Source organism: Lepidochelys olivacea (genome assembly GCF_965140295.1).
Source record: "Lepidochelys olivacea isolate rLepOli2 genome assembly, chromosome: 7".
In the NCBI taxonomy this organism is placed as follows: domain Eukaryota; kingdom Metazoa; phylum Chordata; order Testudines; family Cheloniidae; genus Lepidochelys; species Lepidochelys olivacea.
Window position 1 is genome coordinate 126,373,315 of NC_140417.1, and position 16,704 is coordinate 126,390,018.

The 16,704-nt window shown below is 51.8% G+C and overlaps 1 protein-coding gene across 4 annotated transcripts in view; it reads right to left on the reverse strand.

Annotated features, from left to right (window-relative positions):
- Positions 1-16,704, reverse strand: part of DNMBP (dynamin binding protein) — an 80,936-nt gene that overhangs the window by 5,308 nt on the left and 58,924 nt on the right. For 3 of the 4 annotated variants that reach the window (XM_084634411.1, XM_084634408.1, XM_084634410.1), the window contains 10 exons: positions 16,570-16,669; positions 14,426-14,573; positions 13,819-13,836; positions 12,968-13,167; positions 12,500-12,630; positions 12,029-12,133; positions 11,668-11,796; positions 1,035-1,367; positions 333-515; positions 53-251 (listed from right to left, as the gene is read on the reverse strand). In XM_084634411.1, the coding sequence (XP_084490537.1) occupies positions 53-251; positions 333-515; positions 1,035-1,367; positions 11,668-11,796; positions 12,029-12,133; positions 12,500-12,630; positions 12,968-13,167; positions 13,819-13,836; positions 14,426-14,573; positions 16,570-16,669 (1,546 nt within the window). The remainder of the gene's footprint in view (positions 1-52; positions 252-332; positions 516-1,034; positions 1,368-11,667; positions 11,797-12,028; positions 12,134-12,499; positions 12,631-12,967; positions 13,168-13,818; positions 13,837-14,425; positions 14,574-16,569; positions 16,670-16,704) is intronic. The other variant, XM_084634409.1, reaches the window with a different exon arrangement.

Sequence of the window (16,704 nt, forward strand, 5' to 3'; positions counted from 1 at the left end):
TGGCAGAGTCAGGGAAGACCCTGTGTTGCTGGAGGCACAGAACCCCACCTACCTCCATTGTCAATGAGCCAGCGGTTCTGGCTGCCCATGGGGTCCTTCTTCTTGAGAACACCCACGAGATCACCCTCCAGCAGCGAGACATCCAGGTCCTGGGCTGCGTTGAAATTGCGGTCTGCCTGGAAGAGTTTCTCCGGGGGGTACCTGGCCAGGAGGGCAGCTCGGAGTTCATCCGACTGCAGCACGTAGCTGGGCTGGAGGGGAACAAGACACCCATGAGAAAGCCCCTGGGGCTCCCCAGACCAAGCCCCCGAAATAAGGCAGAAGAGACTCACTGGGCCCAGGAGTGGCTGCCTCCTGGCAGACTGGTGCTCCACGCTCCTCCTGTCAAAGGGTCTCTTGGCAACCGTGTGGGACTCCGGGAAGAAGGTAAAGGCCTGGAGCTGCTGGAGAACTCGGCTGTGCTCCTCTTGGAAGATGGCAATGAGGTTCCCCTCCCTGCCAGCCACTCGCAGCAACTGGAACAGGAGCAGAGGGTAGGAAGCTGCCATTAGCAGAGCGCTGCTAACCCAGAGACCCAGAAGCCAAAGGGGACGGAAGACGAGCCAGATGCTGATCTAGAACCTGCACCAGTGTTCAGGGCCAGGACGGAGCCAGCCCTGGAACTCCCCTCTGGCAGGGCAGGGGGTGAGCCTATCCTGCCACTTCCCCTGCGGTCCCTGACAGAGGGTGGGGACAGCCAGTGAGCCCCCAGGCCTGCTGATCCAGCACCTTTCACAGCAGCCCCTGCCACCAACAGTATCCAATCCCCTGGAGCACGGGGAGCCTACAGGCGTAGCCTCGAGGGGAAGCCAGAGTCTGACACGACAGGCACAGCTTCGCACACAAGCGAGACGAGCCTCAGGAAGTAGAACACCGGGGAACTCCACAGAGGCAACATGTCTGCAGTGAGCCAGGAGCATCTGCAATCACATCCTCCCTGCTCCATCCCCTGCCCCTGTTGCTGAGCTGGGCCTGGCTGGGTTCTGGCAACTCACCGACAGCAATGGCCTCAGCTCCCCCAGTGCCAGGTGCACAAAGTCGCAGTGAGCCCTGGCATAGCCCCGCGAGCAGTTGGCAAACAGCTCCTTGGCAAAGCGCTGGAACTTGGGCAGCTCATCTAGCAGCTGGGCATTCAACGCCTCATAATTGTTGCGAGCTGACTGCAGCTCCTCAAGTGTCCGTTTGTCCTTCAGCTTCTCCGCCCGCTCCGTGCAGTTGTGGAAGTCCAGGAGCTTGTCAAAGCGTTTCTGCACCAGCTTGTGCGGCCCCATGAACATGCTCAGCAGCTGGTTGAGAGGGGAGATCACCAGCCGCTCCGTCCTCTCTTTCTGGAAGACAGTAAAACAATAGGCAGGTGATAGGGCATCCCTCTCTTTCCTGGTTCAGCCTCTCTCAGCCAGGGATTTATCTAGCTAGCTGCACGTGTCCCAAGTGATGGGGCGTCCTAGCTGTCCTGATTCGACAGCCAGAGTCATCTCACTGGCACTAAACGTGGACTGAGATTCAATTTACATTACCCTTCACTCACCTTCATCAGAAAGCTCCTAGTCACCCCTTACCCCAATCACCTCCTAAGCCATCTCCCCCTGGGCTCCTGAGTCAGCCCCATGGATCACCCTGAATCTTCCCTCTTTGTCAATTCCATCCAGTGCGACCTGGCAAGCTATACAAGTGTTTCCAAAGTGGCAGGTCTGTGGGTAGGAATAAGCCACACAGGGTAGGACCACATGCTGTGCCTGGGGTCCGAATCCCTGTACCCTTTTGTCAGCAGTGTCCATTCCTGCACTGGTGACAGCTTTGTATGCAGCACAATGCCATCTCTGCCCTCTCTCTCCTCTGTCCCAGCATATTCCTACACCAGCGTTTCTCAAACTGGAGTCTGTGGGCCTCGCTGATCAACTCCTCCCCCTCCATCCCAGGGCTTCCTGCACACCGGGGAACAGCTGTTCAGCGGTGTGCAGGAGGCCCTGGGAGGGAGGGAGGGGGGGAAGCAGGGATGGGGGGTGTGTTCAAGGGAGGGGGCAAAAAGAGGGGGAGAAGAGGAGGGGCTGGGGTGAAGCAGGGGTGGGAGTCTGCCGAATTTTGTATATCAAAATAGGGGGCCTCAGGTTGCAGAAGTTTGAGAACCTCTTCCCTACACTATTCCCACATCTCCTGCTGGCGCACCTCACCCTAAACCCTCTCTCCCAGCCACCTCAGTGTTTCACCCTAAATCACTCCCGTCAACTCCACTGTGCCTCAGGCTGAAGCTTCCATCCCAGTTACCTCCCAACTCTCAGACAAAACCACCATCCAAATGACCACCCTGCACCTCAGCCTAACCCACCTCCCGAATCGCTTCTCACGGTCTCATTCTAGTCACGGGCCACGGCACTTTGCCCTAACTCGACCCTTACAATACCACATTCTGCATCTCCATCTTACCTCAATTCCTCCCCACCACCCCAACTCGTTCCTGCTCCTCAGCCCAGTATCAGTCTAATGTATCCCCGTCAGTGTCTCACCCTGAAGCATCCTTCCTCGCTAGTCAACCCCCATGTCACCCTCTTTCCCAATCACCCTCTTGTATCACTAAATCCCCCAGTCACACCGTGCTTCTGCCTAAATCATCGTCTAGTCATCACCGCTGTGTCTCATGCTCAATCCTCCCTCCTCTTCAGTCCCACACACCTTTGGTCTCACCCTAAATCTCCCCCTGTTCAAACCCATCTCTCACACAAAACTGGACCCCCCAATCACCTCTCTGCCTCTCACCAGGAATAGTCCCCCAATCACTCATGCATCCTGTTAACCACATACGCCAATCATTTCAAAGCATGACATTACCCCCATTCCATGATCACAAAAAGTGTACTGGTGGAGGGAGCTCTTAGGAATGACACAACCACGTGACGAGAACAACCGTCTGGGACTCAAAAAACCTGGGCTCAATTCCTGGTTCTGCCACTGGCCTGCTGGGTGACTTTGGCCAACTAACTTCACCTCTCTGTGCCTCACTTTTCTCATCTGTACAATGAGATTAATGATGTTTCCCTCCTTGGGCTTCACTGACAAAAAGCACTATGTAAAGGCTAGCGATTATCATCCTTACTATTATCATAGGAGAACAGCTACACATGTACACAATTACAGCTTCCTAAATAACTACTAAGTCCTGCCATCAAGTGTCTTTCGGTTAAAAAAAAACTAGGAAATTCACTGACAAAAAACCTTGTTAATTCAATGTTAAGGTTGCCTGGTGGCATACTGTGCCCATCCAGACCACCAAAGATGAGGAAGTTACTCACCTTGTGCAGTAATGATGGTTCTTCGAGATGTGAGTCCCTATGGGTGCTCCACTGTCCATGTATGTGCAGCCCCGTGTTGCTGATCAGAGATCTTTGATAGCAATGTCCGTTCGGCCCGCACATGTGCTCCCCCTCCCTCATACTCTGCCTCAAGGCTAGTGAGCGCTGCATGGGCGAACCACCCTCAGTTCCTTCTTTACCGCAGAGTCCCGATGAAGAACTCCGAAGTAGAGGGGAGGAGGGTGGATTGTGGAGCACCAAAAGGAACACACATCTCAAAGAACCATTGTTACTGCACAAGATGAGTAACTTCCTCCTCTTCTTGAAGTAGCGTCCCTATGGGTGCTCCACCCTAGGTTACTCCTGAGCAGTATCCCAGATGGGAGGCTGAGGCTTCGGAGTCGAGTCTGTTATGGACGATAATACCATGGAGTCAAAGCTAGCGTTGGAAGCAGACTCCCCAATTATTGCATACTGTTCTACAAAGGTATGCACAGACGCCCAGGTGGCTGCTCTGCAGATTCCCGAGATAGGGACATTCTTGCGGAAGGCGACAGAGGAGGAAATTGATCTCACAGAGTGTATGTGGATTCCAGATGGAGGTACAACACTGCGAACCTGATAGCAGTGTTTGATACGGTTCAAGACACATTTGGAGAGTCTGTGGGCCAATACTGCCACACCTTTAGACCTATCGGCAAAGGAAAGGAAGAGTTTAGGAGATTTTCTAAAAAGCCTTTGTCCTCTCCAGGTAGAAGGCCAGGGCTCTCCTAACATCTAGCATGTGAAGTATGACTTCTCTATTATCACGGTGAGGCTTAGGATAAAAGGTCGGGACGGGAGGTGACTCGGTTGGTTCATGTGAAAGATGAGAAAAAACTTTGGGTGTGGCCTGAGAGTAACCATCTCATGAAAGAAGACTGTAAAAGGGGGGGTGCGCCAAAAGTGCGGCCATCTCCCCCTATTCTTCTTGCCAATGTGATGGCGACCAGAAATGCCGTCTTCAGTGACAGATATGTGAGTGAACAAGTGGCCATAGGTTCAAAGGGTGATCTAGTCAGGCTCTTAAAAACTAAGTTCAGGTCCCATGTTGGGATTGGATGTCTGTGTTGGGGAAAGAGGTTTGCTATGCCCTTGAGGAACCACTTTGTAGTTGGGTGTGAGAAAACTGAGTATCCCTCTATTTGCTGATGGAAAGTCGCAATGGCCACCAGGTGTACTTTGGGCGAATTGAGAGATAGTCCTGACTTATTGAGAGTCAGAATGTAGTCTAACATCACGGGGAGAGTAGCGGATGCTAGGTAATGTACCTGGAATTGCATCAAACCTGAAACCTGGTCCACTTCTGTAGGTAATTATGATGGGTTGCCAATTTCCTACTGTGTTGTAACACTTCCTGTACCTTCTTGAGGCAGGAGCTCTCTATGCACAGGAACCAAGAAGGAGCCAGTTGAGCTGGAGTATCCGCAGGTTGGGATGGAGAGTACACCCTTCATTCTGTGAGAGGCGATATGGAGAGGGATGAAGAGGGATCAATGGACACACAGCCAGCTATGACAGGTACGGGTACCACATCTGTCTTGGCCAGGTGGGAGCAATCAGTATGACGTTTGCTCTTTTTTCTTTTTAACAGCAGAGGGAATGGGGGAAAGGCGTAAAGGCCCTTGTCCCATGGAAAAAGGGGAGTGTCCCCTACGGAGTGCTGTCTGAGGCTGGCCCTGGAGAAGTAACATGGGCACTTCCTGTTCAGCTACGTAGCAAACAAGGAATTGTTGGTGTCCCCTGTTGACAGAATATGATGCAGAGTACTGCTGGGTTCTGTTCTCACTCGTGGTCACGTGAGACCTTGAGATTGACACTGTCCGCTGTTGTATTCTGCGCTCCTGGGCGGCAGGTTGCTGACATTAGAACATGGTGGGAAATGTACCAGTTCCAGAGTTTTGGCGCTTCTGCACATAGGGAGGACAATCTGGTGCCTCCCTGATGATTTATGTAGTACATGCATGCAACACTGTCCGTCGTGACCTTCGTGTGTGTACCTCTGATCAGTGGGAAAAAGTGGGTGCAACCATTCCTGACCACCCTGAGTTCGAGGAGGTTGATGTGGAGAGTCACCTCTGTGAGCAACTATTTGCCCTGAGTTGTGAGGTTGTTGAGGTGAGCACTCTGACCCATAAAGGATATGTCTGTAATGAGAAGTAATTTTGGGGCGGGGTTAACTGAACAGGGCCCCCGTGCAAACGTTTGCTGGGTCTTTCCACCAGTCCAGGGAGTGTTTGACTCTGGCAAGCATTGAGAGAGGTTTGTTTGGCCTGTAAACCAAGCTGAACTGTGTCTGCAAGCACCTCATGTGAAGTCTGGCATGAGACATTACAAACGTGCCATCTGCCACGTGCCCCAGAAGCTGGAGACAATGTCTGGCCAGCATGTGAGGGCTGGTTTGCACTGACTCTGCAAGCGCGGACAGGCTATGAAATCTGTGCTGTGGAAGGAGTGCCCTCACTTGCAATGAGTCGAGGTCAGCCCCTATAAACTCCAAGCGTTGTACCAGAGGTAGGGACTATTTTTGGACATTGATTTGTAGGCCCAGGTTCATGAACACGTCTATAGTTCCGTGGGTGGCCCACAGGACTTCTTCGAAGGAGCAGGCCCTGAGGAAACAGTCATCTAAGAATGGGTTGATCATGATCCCCTGGGGGTGGACAAGAGACCAAGACGGAGTACTCTGTACTGGTAATGGGTCTAACCCACAGTAAAGCGGAGGACTCATCTGTGGGATGGTAGGATCGATGTGTGGAAATACGTGTCCTGGCGGTCAAGAACCAATCTCCTTGTTCCAGAGATGGAATAATCACCACTAGTGTGACCAACTTGAATTTTTGAGCCTTGATGTATCTGTTCAGTGCTCTGAGATCCAGTGTGGGTCTCCAACCTCCCTTTTTCTTGAGAATCAGAAAATATCAAAAGTAAAATCCTTCGCCTTGGAGATGGATTGGTACGGGTTCTATGGCTCCTAGGCAGAGGAGGTGACCTATCTCCTGTTGTAATTCTCTCGTGTGAGAAGGGTCCCTGAAGAGGGACAGGGAAAGGGGGTGGGGGAGGGAGGTGAAGTGGATTGAATACCCATGGGAGATAATTTCCAAAGCCCATCTGTCAGACATTATCTGTTCCCAGTTGGGATGGAACACAGCAAGGCAGCATCCAAAGGGATGCGAGGAGTTGGAAAGTGGCAGCTGGTGTCTAAGCGAGTGGTCTCTCGAGGTCTTGACCAAGGCTTCAAAACTGATGTTTTGAGGTCAAAGATTGCGGTGCTGAGGACTGAGAACCTGAGAGTTTGTGCCTCTGAAATTTGGACCTTTTACTCTGGTTTGTAATAGAGTTGTGGTGGGAACTCCAGTTTGTGAGAAGACTGAGGACTAAATTTTTCCCAGTGACCAACGTGAGGCTCTGGAGTCCTTAAGTGTGTGGAGGGACACATCAGTCTTCTCAGCAAACAACTTAGAGCTTTCGAAGGGGAGGCCTTCAACAGTTGTCTGAACCTCCTTCAGGAAACCAAAAATATGCAACCACAAAGCTGACTGCATCACAACCACCTTTGAGATGGAACAGGCTGCTGTATCAGCTGCCTCAAGTGCTGTCTGGAGTATTGTTTTGGCCACTAACTGCCCTGGGCTGATACTGGCCCAGAATTGTTCCCGTTTGCATTCTGGGAGATGGTCAATAAAGGTGCTGAATTTGGCATAGTTCATATAGTTGTACTTTGCCATTACGGCCTGGTAATTTGAAATTCTGAACTGCAGAACAGCAGGCCTTCCTTCTAAACTTGTGAAGGAGCTTCCAATCCCTATCACAAGGGGTGGATTTGGAATGATGTTGGCAGCCACGGGAATTCACTGCATCAATCAGGATGGACTTAGGCGGAAGGAGGGAGAAAAGAAATTCCATATCATTGGGGGGATACAGAGTCTTTTTATCAGCAGTAAATTGTTCCGTAGGTTAATTACCCCTCACTGTAAAAAATGTAAGCCTTATTTCCAACCTGAATTTGTGGAGCTTCAACTGCCAGCCCTTGCATCACATTAGAACTTTCTCTCCTAAACTGAAGAGCTCATTATAAAATATGTGTTCCCCATGTAGATACTTATAGACTGTAATCAAGTCACTCTCTTTGCTAAGCTAAATAAATTCAGCTCCCTGAGTCTCACTGTAAGGCAGGTTTTGTAATCCTTTAATCATTCTAGTAGCTCTTCACAGAACCCTCTCCAATTCATTAGCATCCTTCTTGAATTGTGGACACCAGAAATGGACACAGTATTCCAGCAGCGGTCACACTATTGCCAAACGCAGAGGTAAAGTAACCTCTCTACTCTTACTCAAGATTCCCCTGTCTATGCATCCCAGGATTGCATTAGCTCTTTTGGCCCCAGGGTTGCACTGGGAGCTCAGGTCAGCTGATTATCCACCACCATCACCCAAAATCTTTTTCAGAGTTTCCCTGGATAGAGTCCACCATCCTGTAAGTATGCCCTACATTTTTTTGTTCCTAGATGTATACATTTAGATTTAGCCATATAAAAGACACATTTGTTTGCTTCTGCCCACTTTACCAAGCTATCTCAATCACTCTGTATTGGAGACCCGTCCTCTTCATTATTTGCCACTCCCCCAAATGTTGTGTCATCTGCAAACTTTATCAGTGATGATTTTATGTTTTCTTTCAGGTCATTGATAAAAATGTTACATCGTATAAGGCCAAAACCCGATCCTGGCTAGACCACTAGAAACATACCTGCTCAATGGCAATTGCCCATTTACAGTTATAGTTTTGAGACCTATTAGTTAGCCAGCTTTTAATTCATTTAATGTGTGCCAGGTTAATCTTATAGCATTCTAGGGTGTTTTTAATCAAACTGTCGTGCGGCACCAAGTCAAACGCCTTACAGAAGTCTAAGTTTATTACGTCAACACTATTGCCTGTATCAACCAAACTTGTAATCTCCTCAAAAATAGTTATCAAGTTAGTTTAACAGGATCTATTTTCCAGAACCTTATGTTGATTAGCATTAATTACATCACCCTCCTTTAGAATCATAGAATATCAGGGTTGGAAGGGACCTCAGGAGGTCATCTAGTCCAACCCCCTGCTCAAAGCAGGACCAATCCCCAATTAAATCATCCCAGCCAGGGCTTTGTCAAGCCTGACCTTAAAAACCTCTAAGGAAGGAGATTCTACCACCTCCCTAGGTAACGCATTCCAGTGTTTCACCACCCTCCTAGTGAAAAAGTTCTCCTGTCCTCTTCTACCACTGAGAATCGTCTAGAACCATCCGCTCTGGAACCAGCTCTCAGGTAGTTGAAAGCAGCTATCAAATCCCCCCTCATTCTTCTCTTCTGCAGACTAAACAAACCCAGTTCCCTCAGCCTCTCCTCATAAGTCATGTGTTCCAGACCCCTAATCATTTTTGTTGCCTTCGCTGGACTCTCTCCAATTTATCCACATCCTTCTTGTAGTGTGGGGCCCAAAACTGGACACAGTACTCCAGATGAGGCCTCACCAATGCCGAATAGAGGGGGACGATCACATCCCTCGATCTGCAGGCAATGCCCCTACTTATACATCCCAAAATGCCATTGGCCTTCTTGGCAACAAGGGCACACTGCTGACTCATATCCAGCTTCTCGTCCACTGTCACCTCTAGGTCCTTTTCCACAGAACTGCTGCCTAGCCATTCGGTCCCTAGTCTGTAGCTGTGCATTGGGTTCTTCCGTCCTAAGTGCAGGGTCCTGCACTTATCCTTATTGACCCTCATCAGATTTCTTTTGGCCCAATCCTCCAATTTGTCCAGGTCCCTCTGTATCCTATCCCTGCCCTCCAGCGTATCTACCACTCCTCCCAGTTCAGTATCATCTGCAAATTTGCTGTGAGTGCAATCCACACCATCCTCCAGATCATTTATGAAGACATTGAACAAAACCGGCCCCAGGACCGACCCCTGGGGCACTCCACTTGACACCGGCTGCCAACTAGACATGGAGCCATTGATCACTACCCGTTGAGCCCGACAATCTAGCCAACTTTTTACCCACCTTATAGTGCATTCATCCAGCCCATACTTCTTTAACTTGCTGACAAGAATACTGTGGGAGACCGTGTCAAAAGCTTTGCTGAAGTCAAGAAACAATACATCCACTGCTTTCCCTTCATCCACAGAACCAGTAATCTCATCATAGAAGGTGATTAGATTAGTCAGGCATGACCTTCCCTTGGTGAATCCATGCTGACTGTTCCTGATCACATTCCTCCCATGTAAGTGCTTCAGGATTTAATTCTTTATTAATTAAGTCCAGTACCAGCTGCTCCATTATCTTGCCCAGGATCAATGTTAGGCTGACAGGCCCATAATTGCCCAGGTCATGCTGGTTGCCCTTTTTAAATATTGGCACAACAATAGCTTTCTTTCAGTCTTCTTTAACTTCCCTAGTGTTCCAAGACTTATTGAAAATCAACATCAACAGTCCAGATGCAATGGGTGCAAGTTGTGTGGACCTGCTGATTTAAAAATGTCTTAACTTTAGTAGCTGCTGTTTAATGTCCTCCAGAGCAGTGGTTCTCAACATTTTTTCATCTGTGGACCACTAAAAAGTTTTGAATGGAGGTGCAGACCCCTTTGGAAATCGATTGTCTGTATCTATAGTTGAATTCTGTTCAGTCAGTTTTCAGTCAAAATCTTTCACGGACCCCTTAGACGTAGTCCATGGACGACAGGTTGAGAACCATTGCTCCAGAGATACTAGTGGAATGGAAAACTCAAACTTCTGGAAACCAGGAAATACAGAGTTAAGATACATGCCCACATAACCGTAACTCTGCCCTCTTTGAGCAAAGCCCCTATATGCATGTGACACATACTCTCAGTCTACCTTTGCGCTGTACTGAACAAGAGCTACTTATCCCTGCCATACATTCAAACATTTAACCTACTCCCTAGACAGAACAGCACATCTGCTAAACTTTACAACCTCCTCAACGCCTTTCACAACCCACTAACCCCTATACGTACAATGCTGTCTAACACAATATGTTCCCTTACCCTTCATTAAATGCAGAGCACACATCCAGCACCACCCTGTACCCAGCCACTGACACAGCGCTGCACTGAAGTGAGGCTGACTGGATCTCTCAAGGTACACTTTTCCCCATGATCAGATACATGGGGGTCAGGGAGAGGGGCTCACCCCCCGGGATACAGTACAGCCCCTCAGATCACCTCCTATCACAATCACAGCTCTTCCAAACTGCTCCCACTAACCCACTACCATTCAATGCAGCTACACCTAACTTAGTGAACACAGCAGCAGTACATGGAGATAATTCCCAGTGGCCATTGCCAGATCCAAGGAGGCAGAGCACAAACCTAATTAAAACCCCTGGTTAGTCTCCATTAACATCAGACCTCGTTGCCTCCATATCTGACATGAAACGTTCCTTCCTAGTCCCCAACACTGTGTCTCAAGCTAAGTCCTCCCTTCTAGTCAATCCTCGTTTCACTATATATCTCCTGCGGCCACCCCATGATTCACCCTAAATCTTCCCTCTAGTAATACCCATTTTATTAGTAAATCATCCGTTCTAGTCACCACCCTATATCACACTCACTGACCACTCCACGAATCCCTCTCAGTCATCCCCCGACTTACCCGTGCTTTCTCTCACTAATCTTCGCCTCTCATCACATCGCTCGTTTCACCTTAAACCTTCCTGTGAGTCACACCCTGTACATATCCCTGATCCCCACATCACCTCAAGTATCATCCCAATTCATTCCTAATGACCCCTTCGACTCTCACTCTCAATTTTACCTGCTAACCGTCATTCTGTCTCACCGTAATCTGGCCACTGCTAAACCCCCATGTTTCATAAATCAGCATCCCCATCAACCCTGTGTCATTCCCTCTTCATCCCCTACTCTATTCTGCTGTATTTCACCCATAATCCTCCCCTCGAGTTAACACCTCATGTTTCACCCTAAATCCTCCTCCCTTATCGTAACTCTATGTCAATTATGTGTTTTGTCAGAGAATAGCCCAAAAAACCAAGCCTAACACCAAGCTTCACAGCCTTCCCCAGCTCAAAACAGCACGGTCCAACCGCCCAGCTGGCATTACCCGGAGCGTAAATACATACAAACGCTCGTAGTCAGACTGAGCACGTATTCCGGAACATGTGACGGGGCCGCGTTACTCGCCCACACTCATTCCAAGGGCCCTACTGCCCCCGCCCATGCAGAGACAGCGGGTCAGCAGAGAGGAGAGAGGACACAAGGGGAGGAGGCTCACTCACAAAGCTGGAGAAGAGCTGGTCGCTGATGAGTTGATGCACTTTCTGGAACTGCTCCAGATCCCCACTGCCCTGCCACACGCACAAGTCCCACATGCTCACAGCTGCCAGCACCTTCACACAGGCCGACTCCTGGGGTGAGGGACACAAACAGCAGCCAGTGCAATGATCACCCGCTGCTGAGGGCTGTGCAGAACCCCTCCCACACAGTCAGGGACCCAGAGAACAGGGTCCTTTCCCTCCCCTTCCACTTTCACCCCAGAGAATGGGACCTGCCAGAGCTTGAACCCTCCTCTAGGAGAAGGGAATCACTGACCCCACCAGGCTGACTAGCGAGGGCAGCCCCAGTTGAGCATGGACTCACCCGGATATGCTGCAGGTAGAGGGAAAGGTCTCGGATGAAGGATTTGATCAGCCGCTCCTGCAACCGGAAATTCTTCTCCGTCTCCTCAAAGGCCTCATCCTTCAGCTGTGTTGGAGAGTGGCTCAAAGGGGTCAAATACAGCACTACAGTGTCCTACCCAATGGGAACTGCAGGTGGCCCTTTGCTCCCAGAGCAGAGACAGGCCATGGGCAATGCCTCCCTCCAAGGGAAGAGAGACTGAGGGACACTGACACCCCAACATACACTTTTACCCAGAGGGGAGAGAGGCCAGAGGAACTGACCCCTGGCTGTGTCTGTTTGACCATTCCCTGCATCATCTGTGCTGAGCTCTGGATCACCAGGCAGAGCCGCATGATGAGCATAATTGGAAGGGGAAGGCCAGAGGGATACCAACCCCCTCCCTCCTGCTCCCACTGCCTGAAGTGGGCTCCAGCTGTGCGTGTAGATTACCTGGGGGGCAAAGCCTGTGAGGTGCTTGAGGTGGCTGCTGACACGGTTGGATTTCTTGATGATGGAGTGGAAGTTGAGCTTGGAGATTTTCTCCATGAGGCTGTCCTCATCCCCTTTTCGGTACTTCAGCACTAGGAGAGGGAGGAGCAGTAGTCAAAGCTCCACACCGGGAACAGCCCTGCAATCTCATCACCTACCCCTGGTGCTGCATATCCCCAGATACCTCCCTCTTCCCCTCCAGCCGCAGCATCTCCATCCCCCCGCCCACTGCATCACCACTGCCACCCCACAGCCCTGCTGTCACATCTCCATTGCAGCCCTGCCACCGTGTCCCCCACACCCAGCTGCCACATCCTCTCCGCAGCTGCTTTCCCAGTCCAGCTGCTGCATCTCCCCTGCTGCCTCCCCGTTCCCGTGCCCAGCTGCTCAGGGGGTGCCTCCCAGCCCGGCTCTGCGAGGCTGGCTCACCCAGGTCCTTGCGACGTTTGTACTCGTTGATGTTGACATTGATCTCTTTGACTGCAAGGACTGCAGCAGTGAGTGGTGCCTTGTCAGGGTGTGACTCGGGTGTGGCGCTCAGCAGCTCCATCAACAGCAGTGGGTATCGCATCACCCTCTGCACAGGCTTGATGAGGAAGGAGCCCAGGTTGATGTAGTTTGTGCAGCCCCTTGGTAGTCAGGAGGAAAGAGATGGATCAAACTCCAATCCAGCCCCACAGAACAGGGCCTACCCTGTTTTGCACCCTTCCATCCTCACAGCTTCCCAGCCTCAACCCCCAGATTCAACAAGCTCCTAACAACCCAGGGGTCACCCATCTCAAACCTGCCGCAAACTCTCACCCTGCAATCCACATCAGCCTCAAACTGCCCGGGCCCAGTGCACCGCCAGCCCCTTCCTTTTACCACAATCCTGCCTGCCATCAATCCTGACCCCACAATCTCACCAACCCATCAGCCTCACACCTTCCCATCCCACTATCCTGGCTGTGCGCCCCAGAGCCCAGATCCTAACCTAAACTCTACACAGGCTGATTCTATATGAACTGTCTACACTGGACATACCTTGTCCCCATGGCCTCTCCATTGCACTGCCACACTCCTGCACAGACACTCTTTACGCCTCCCTCCTCTGCCCAGCCCAGCCACAGACCCACCAAACCCAGCCCCAGGCTTCTGCATTCACAGGCTCCATGCAGCACCATTACGTTTCTGCAGGCACGCACACAGCCCAGGGAAGGAGGATGTTAGTTGTGGGGATCGGTGGCAGGGCTGAGATAAACTGACAGGCATGCAGTGAGTAATGGGAAGGAGGCACTTACCACTCACTGTACAGGCTCCTGCAGGGCCGCAGAGGGTGGAAAAGCAAGGAAAGGAAGCTGGTTAATGGGATGATCAGGTGCAGGCTCCAGCAGCCAGCACCTCTGCCCTGCAATGACACTGGGAAGCAGTTGCCTGCTCTGTTGCAGAGTCCAGAGACTGAAGCTGCTGGCTTCAGGGGATTAGCCTTTTGTGACCCTGAGCAGGCAGCTGAGAACGTCAGCCAGGCAAGGAAGACAGCGCCGTCATGCCGCTGACCCGACAGGACCGAAAGCTCAGGAATCCTCGCCCCAGAGATGTGCTGCTCTCTGTAACCCTGTGTGGCTGGAGGGACCCTGCAGGTATCCTGCCTGGGGTGGGAGCGGGAGACGAAGCATTCAGGCCAGGGGGCCTTTTCTACCGTTGTCTCTACTCTTCTGCTAAGGCCTCAGAGATCAAAAGGACCTGGGCACCAAGACAGTCCCGTGTATTCTTGTAGGGGTAAAGAGAGAGTCTGCAAAAGGGGCAGGAAGGCAGGCTCCTGTCTCAGCATGCTCAGGATGAGGGGCAGAGAGGGGAAGGAGGCGGCCCAGACTCCTGGCCAGGATGCGGAGTGGGGAAGGTAATCACCTGAGGTTCTCCAGGGAGTCCAGCAGGTGTTTCTGGATCCTCTCATCCTTCTCGTAGGCCTCCAGCAGCGCAATAGCCTCATCATGGTTCTGGCAATACACTTTGTACACCTCTTCCAGCCCTGCCTGGTGTGCCAGGAATGCTGGCCCTGCGGAGAATGATGAAGGCTGCTCAGTGACTCCTGCCCACCCTGAGCTCTGCACAGCACTGGTGCCTTTACAATCTCTATTTCTGTCCTGGTGAGATGCCCAGAGCTGTCCACTCCCCAGTGCACACATGTTGCTCGAGGGGACGGCAGTATCAGAGCACCCAGGTTACTTTCCAATCATTCTTAATGCACCTGTACATCCTCCTGCTTTTCCGCCCGCTGCCGTCCCTGTGCAGCTGCTGGCACCGAGCGCCCCATGCCAACTCATTACTTATTCCATGTATTAGGGCAGTGCCCAAAGGCCCTGCTACAACTGTGGCCCCCTTGCGCCATGAACAAAAATACAGTCCCTGCCCCGAAGCCCACAGCCTGAGTTACAACAAGACACAACAGAGGCAGAAGCAGACACATGGGGGTGGGAAGGAAGACACGGTGAACAGTAAGACTAGTTCATTTTGCATAGTGGGCAGCAGTCTCATCTCCCCACCCTCCTGGCTATTACCCCTGGCTGCGCTCTGCGGGTATCACAGCACAGCAAAGGATGGACCCAAGGAGGAAAAGACACTGGCTTTATGGATGTGGACAGGGTTTTCACACACAAATGGGGAGGCCAGGGAGTCAGCACAGACGAAGAAGCAGGGTTTGAGGCTGGCTCATGGCACAGTGGAGACAGAAGACAATAGCACGACGAGATCATAGCTCTGACTCCTGCATCTCTCCTCAGAGGGTCTGGCATGTTCAGAAACCCACAGAGTCCAGGGCAGTTCAGACTGTCTTTGCACACACATTAATGGCACAAGCTGAGCTTTGCATGCCACTGTGCTGACTGCACTACCAACGTACAGTACTTCTATCCCTCTGGAGGTTCCCCTAATCCCTCTGGCATTTACCAGCTGAGTCCCCAGCAGATGTCAGCACCTCACTGGGGCACTTCCTCCTCCCAACTGCTCTAGGCTCCACAGGACCCTCATACTCCCACCCCCACCATCCTGCCCCTCTCTCCAACCCCAGGGCAACTCGTTTGTCACAGGTGGGACGCAGCAAACCAAAAAGAGCTGAGTTCCTGGGAGTTCAAAGGAGAAAGCAGAGAGCCCAGCTCCGGCAGGAGACGGAAGGCGCAAAGGGTCACTAGGAGCAGAGAAGCCGCCTCTGGGGCGGAGAATAACCCCGAGGCATGTTCCAGGGCAGTCAACCATTGGGATGCACAAAGCCCAGGAGGGAATTGTGCCCCTGAGGTGCCCACTGTGCATGGCGGGAGGGGGAGTGGTGAGAAACTGAGCAGCCTTGAGGGTTTGCCATGACTAGGACAGAAAGGGAGTGGTAGGAGGTATCCCTGTGGGTTCTCTCATGAGGCAAGTTGCCCATTAGCACGTGCTGTTGGGTGAGCTGCTGCCAAGGGGACTTCAAACTACTTAGAACATGCTCACTAATACCTCAAAATACCTTTTATCCTAGTCAAGAAAAACCTGGAAAAAAATCAAAGGAGCCTAATGCCAGAGACCCCCAACGGCAGGATCCCTGGCCAGCCGAGCCCACGGAGGGGAGCAAGACAGAGTCTGGGGAGCTGCACCCTTGGCATGAGTGGAGGAGAGCACTGGGGCAGAGTGACCTGGGCAGCCACGGAGAGGGGGAGGGTCACAAGAGAGAGGAAGGGAATAGAGTGGGAACATCCTGAGGCGCGCCAGGGCATTTCCAGTGAGACCCAGGACACAGTGAGCCTCCTGGGGGTTGGAGGGATCTGAATGTCCCAGCGCACAGACCCAGCAGACATGGAACGATTTCCTGGGGAAGCCTCCTTACTAGAGTCACTGAGCATGGGACAAAGCCCTGGAGAACAAGCAGCAGGGCCCGAGACTGGCCTGGCCCAAGGCGGTGAGGCAGCATACGAGCTGAGACCGCCCCTTCCCCCTGAAACAGCTCCCCCTCTCCCCCGCCCCCACCCCAAAGGGTCCCAGGCCCTCGCCTGGCTTGGAAGAAGGAATAACAGAATCCATACCAACAGCATCCCCAGCCTCCAGGGCGCTCAGCAGCTGCTTGGAGAAGCTAATGACCATCTGAATATTTCCAAAGAGCCCCTCGAAGTCCACACCCTGCACCTGCAAAGATGGGAAGAGAGGCAAGGAAGAGAGGC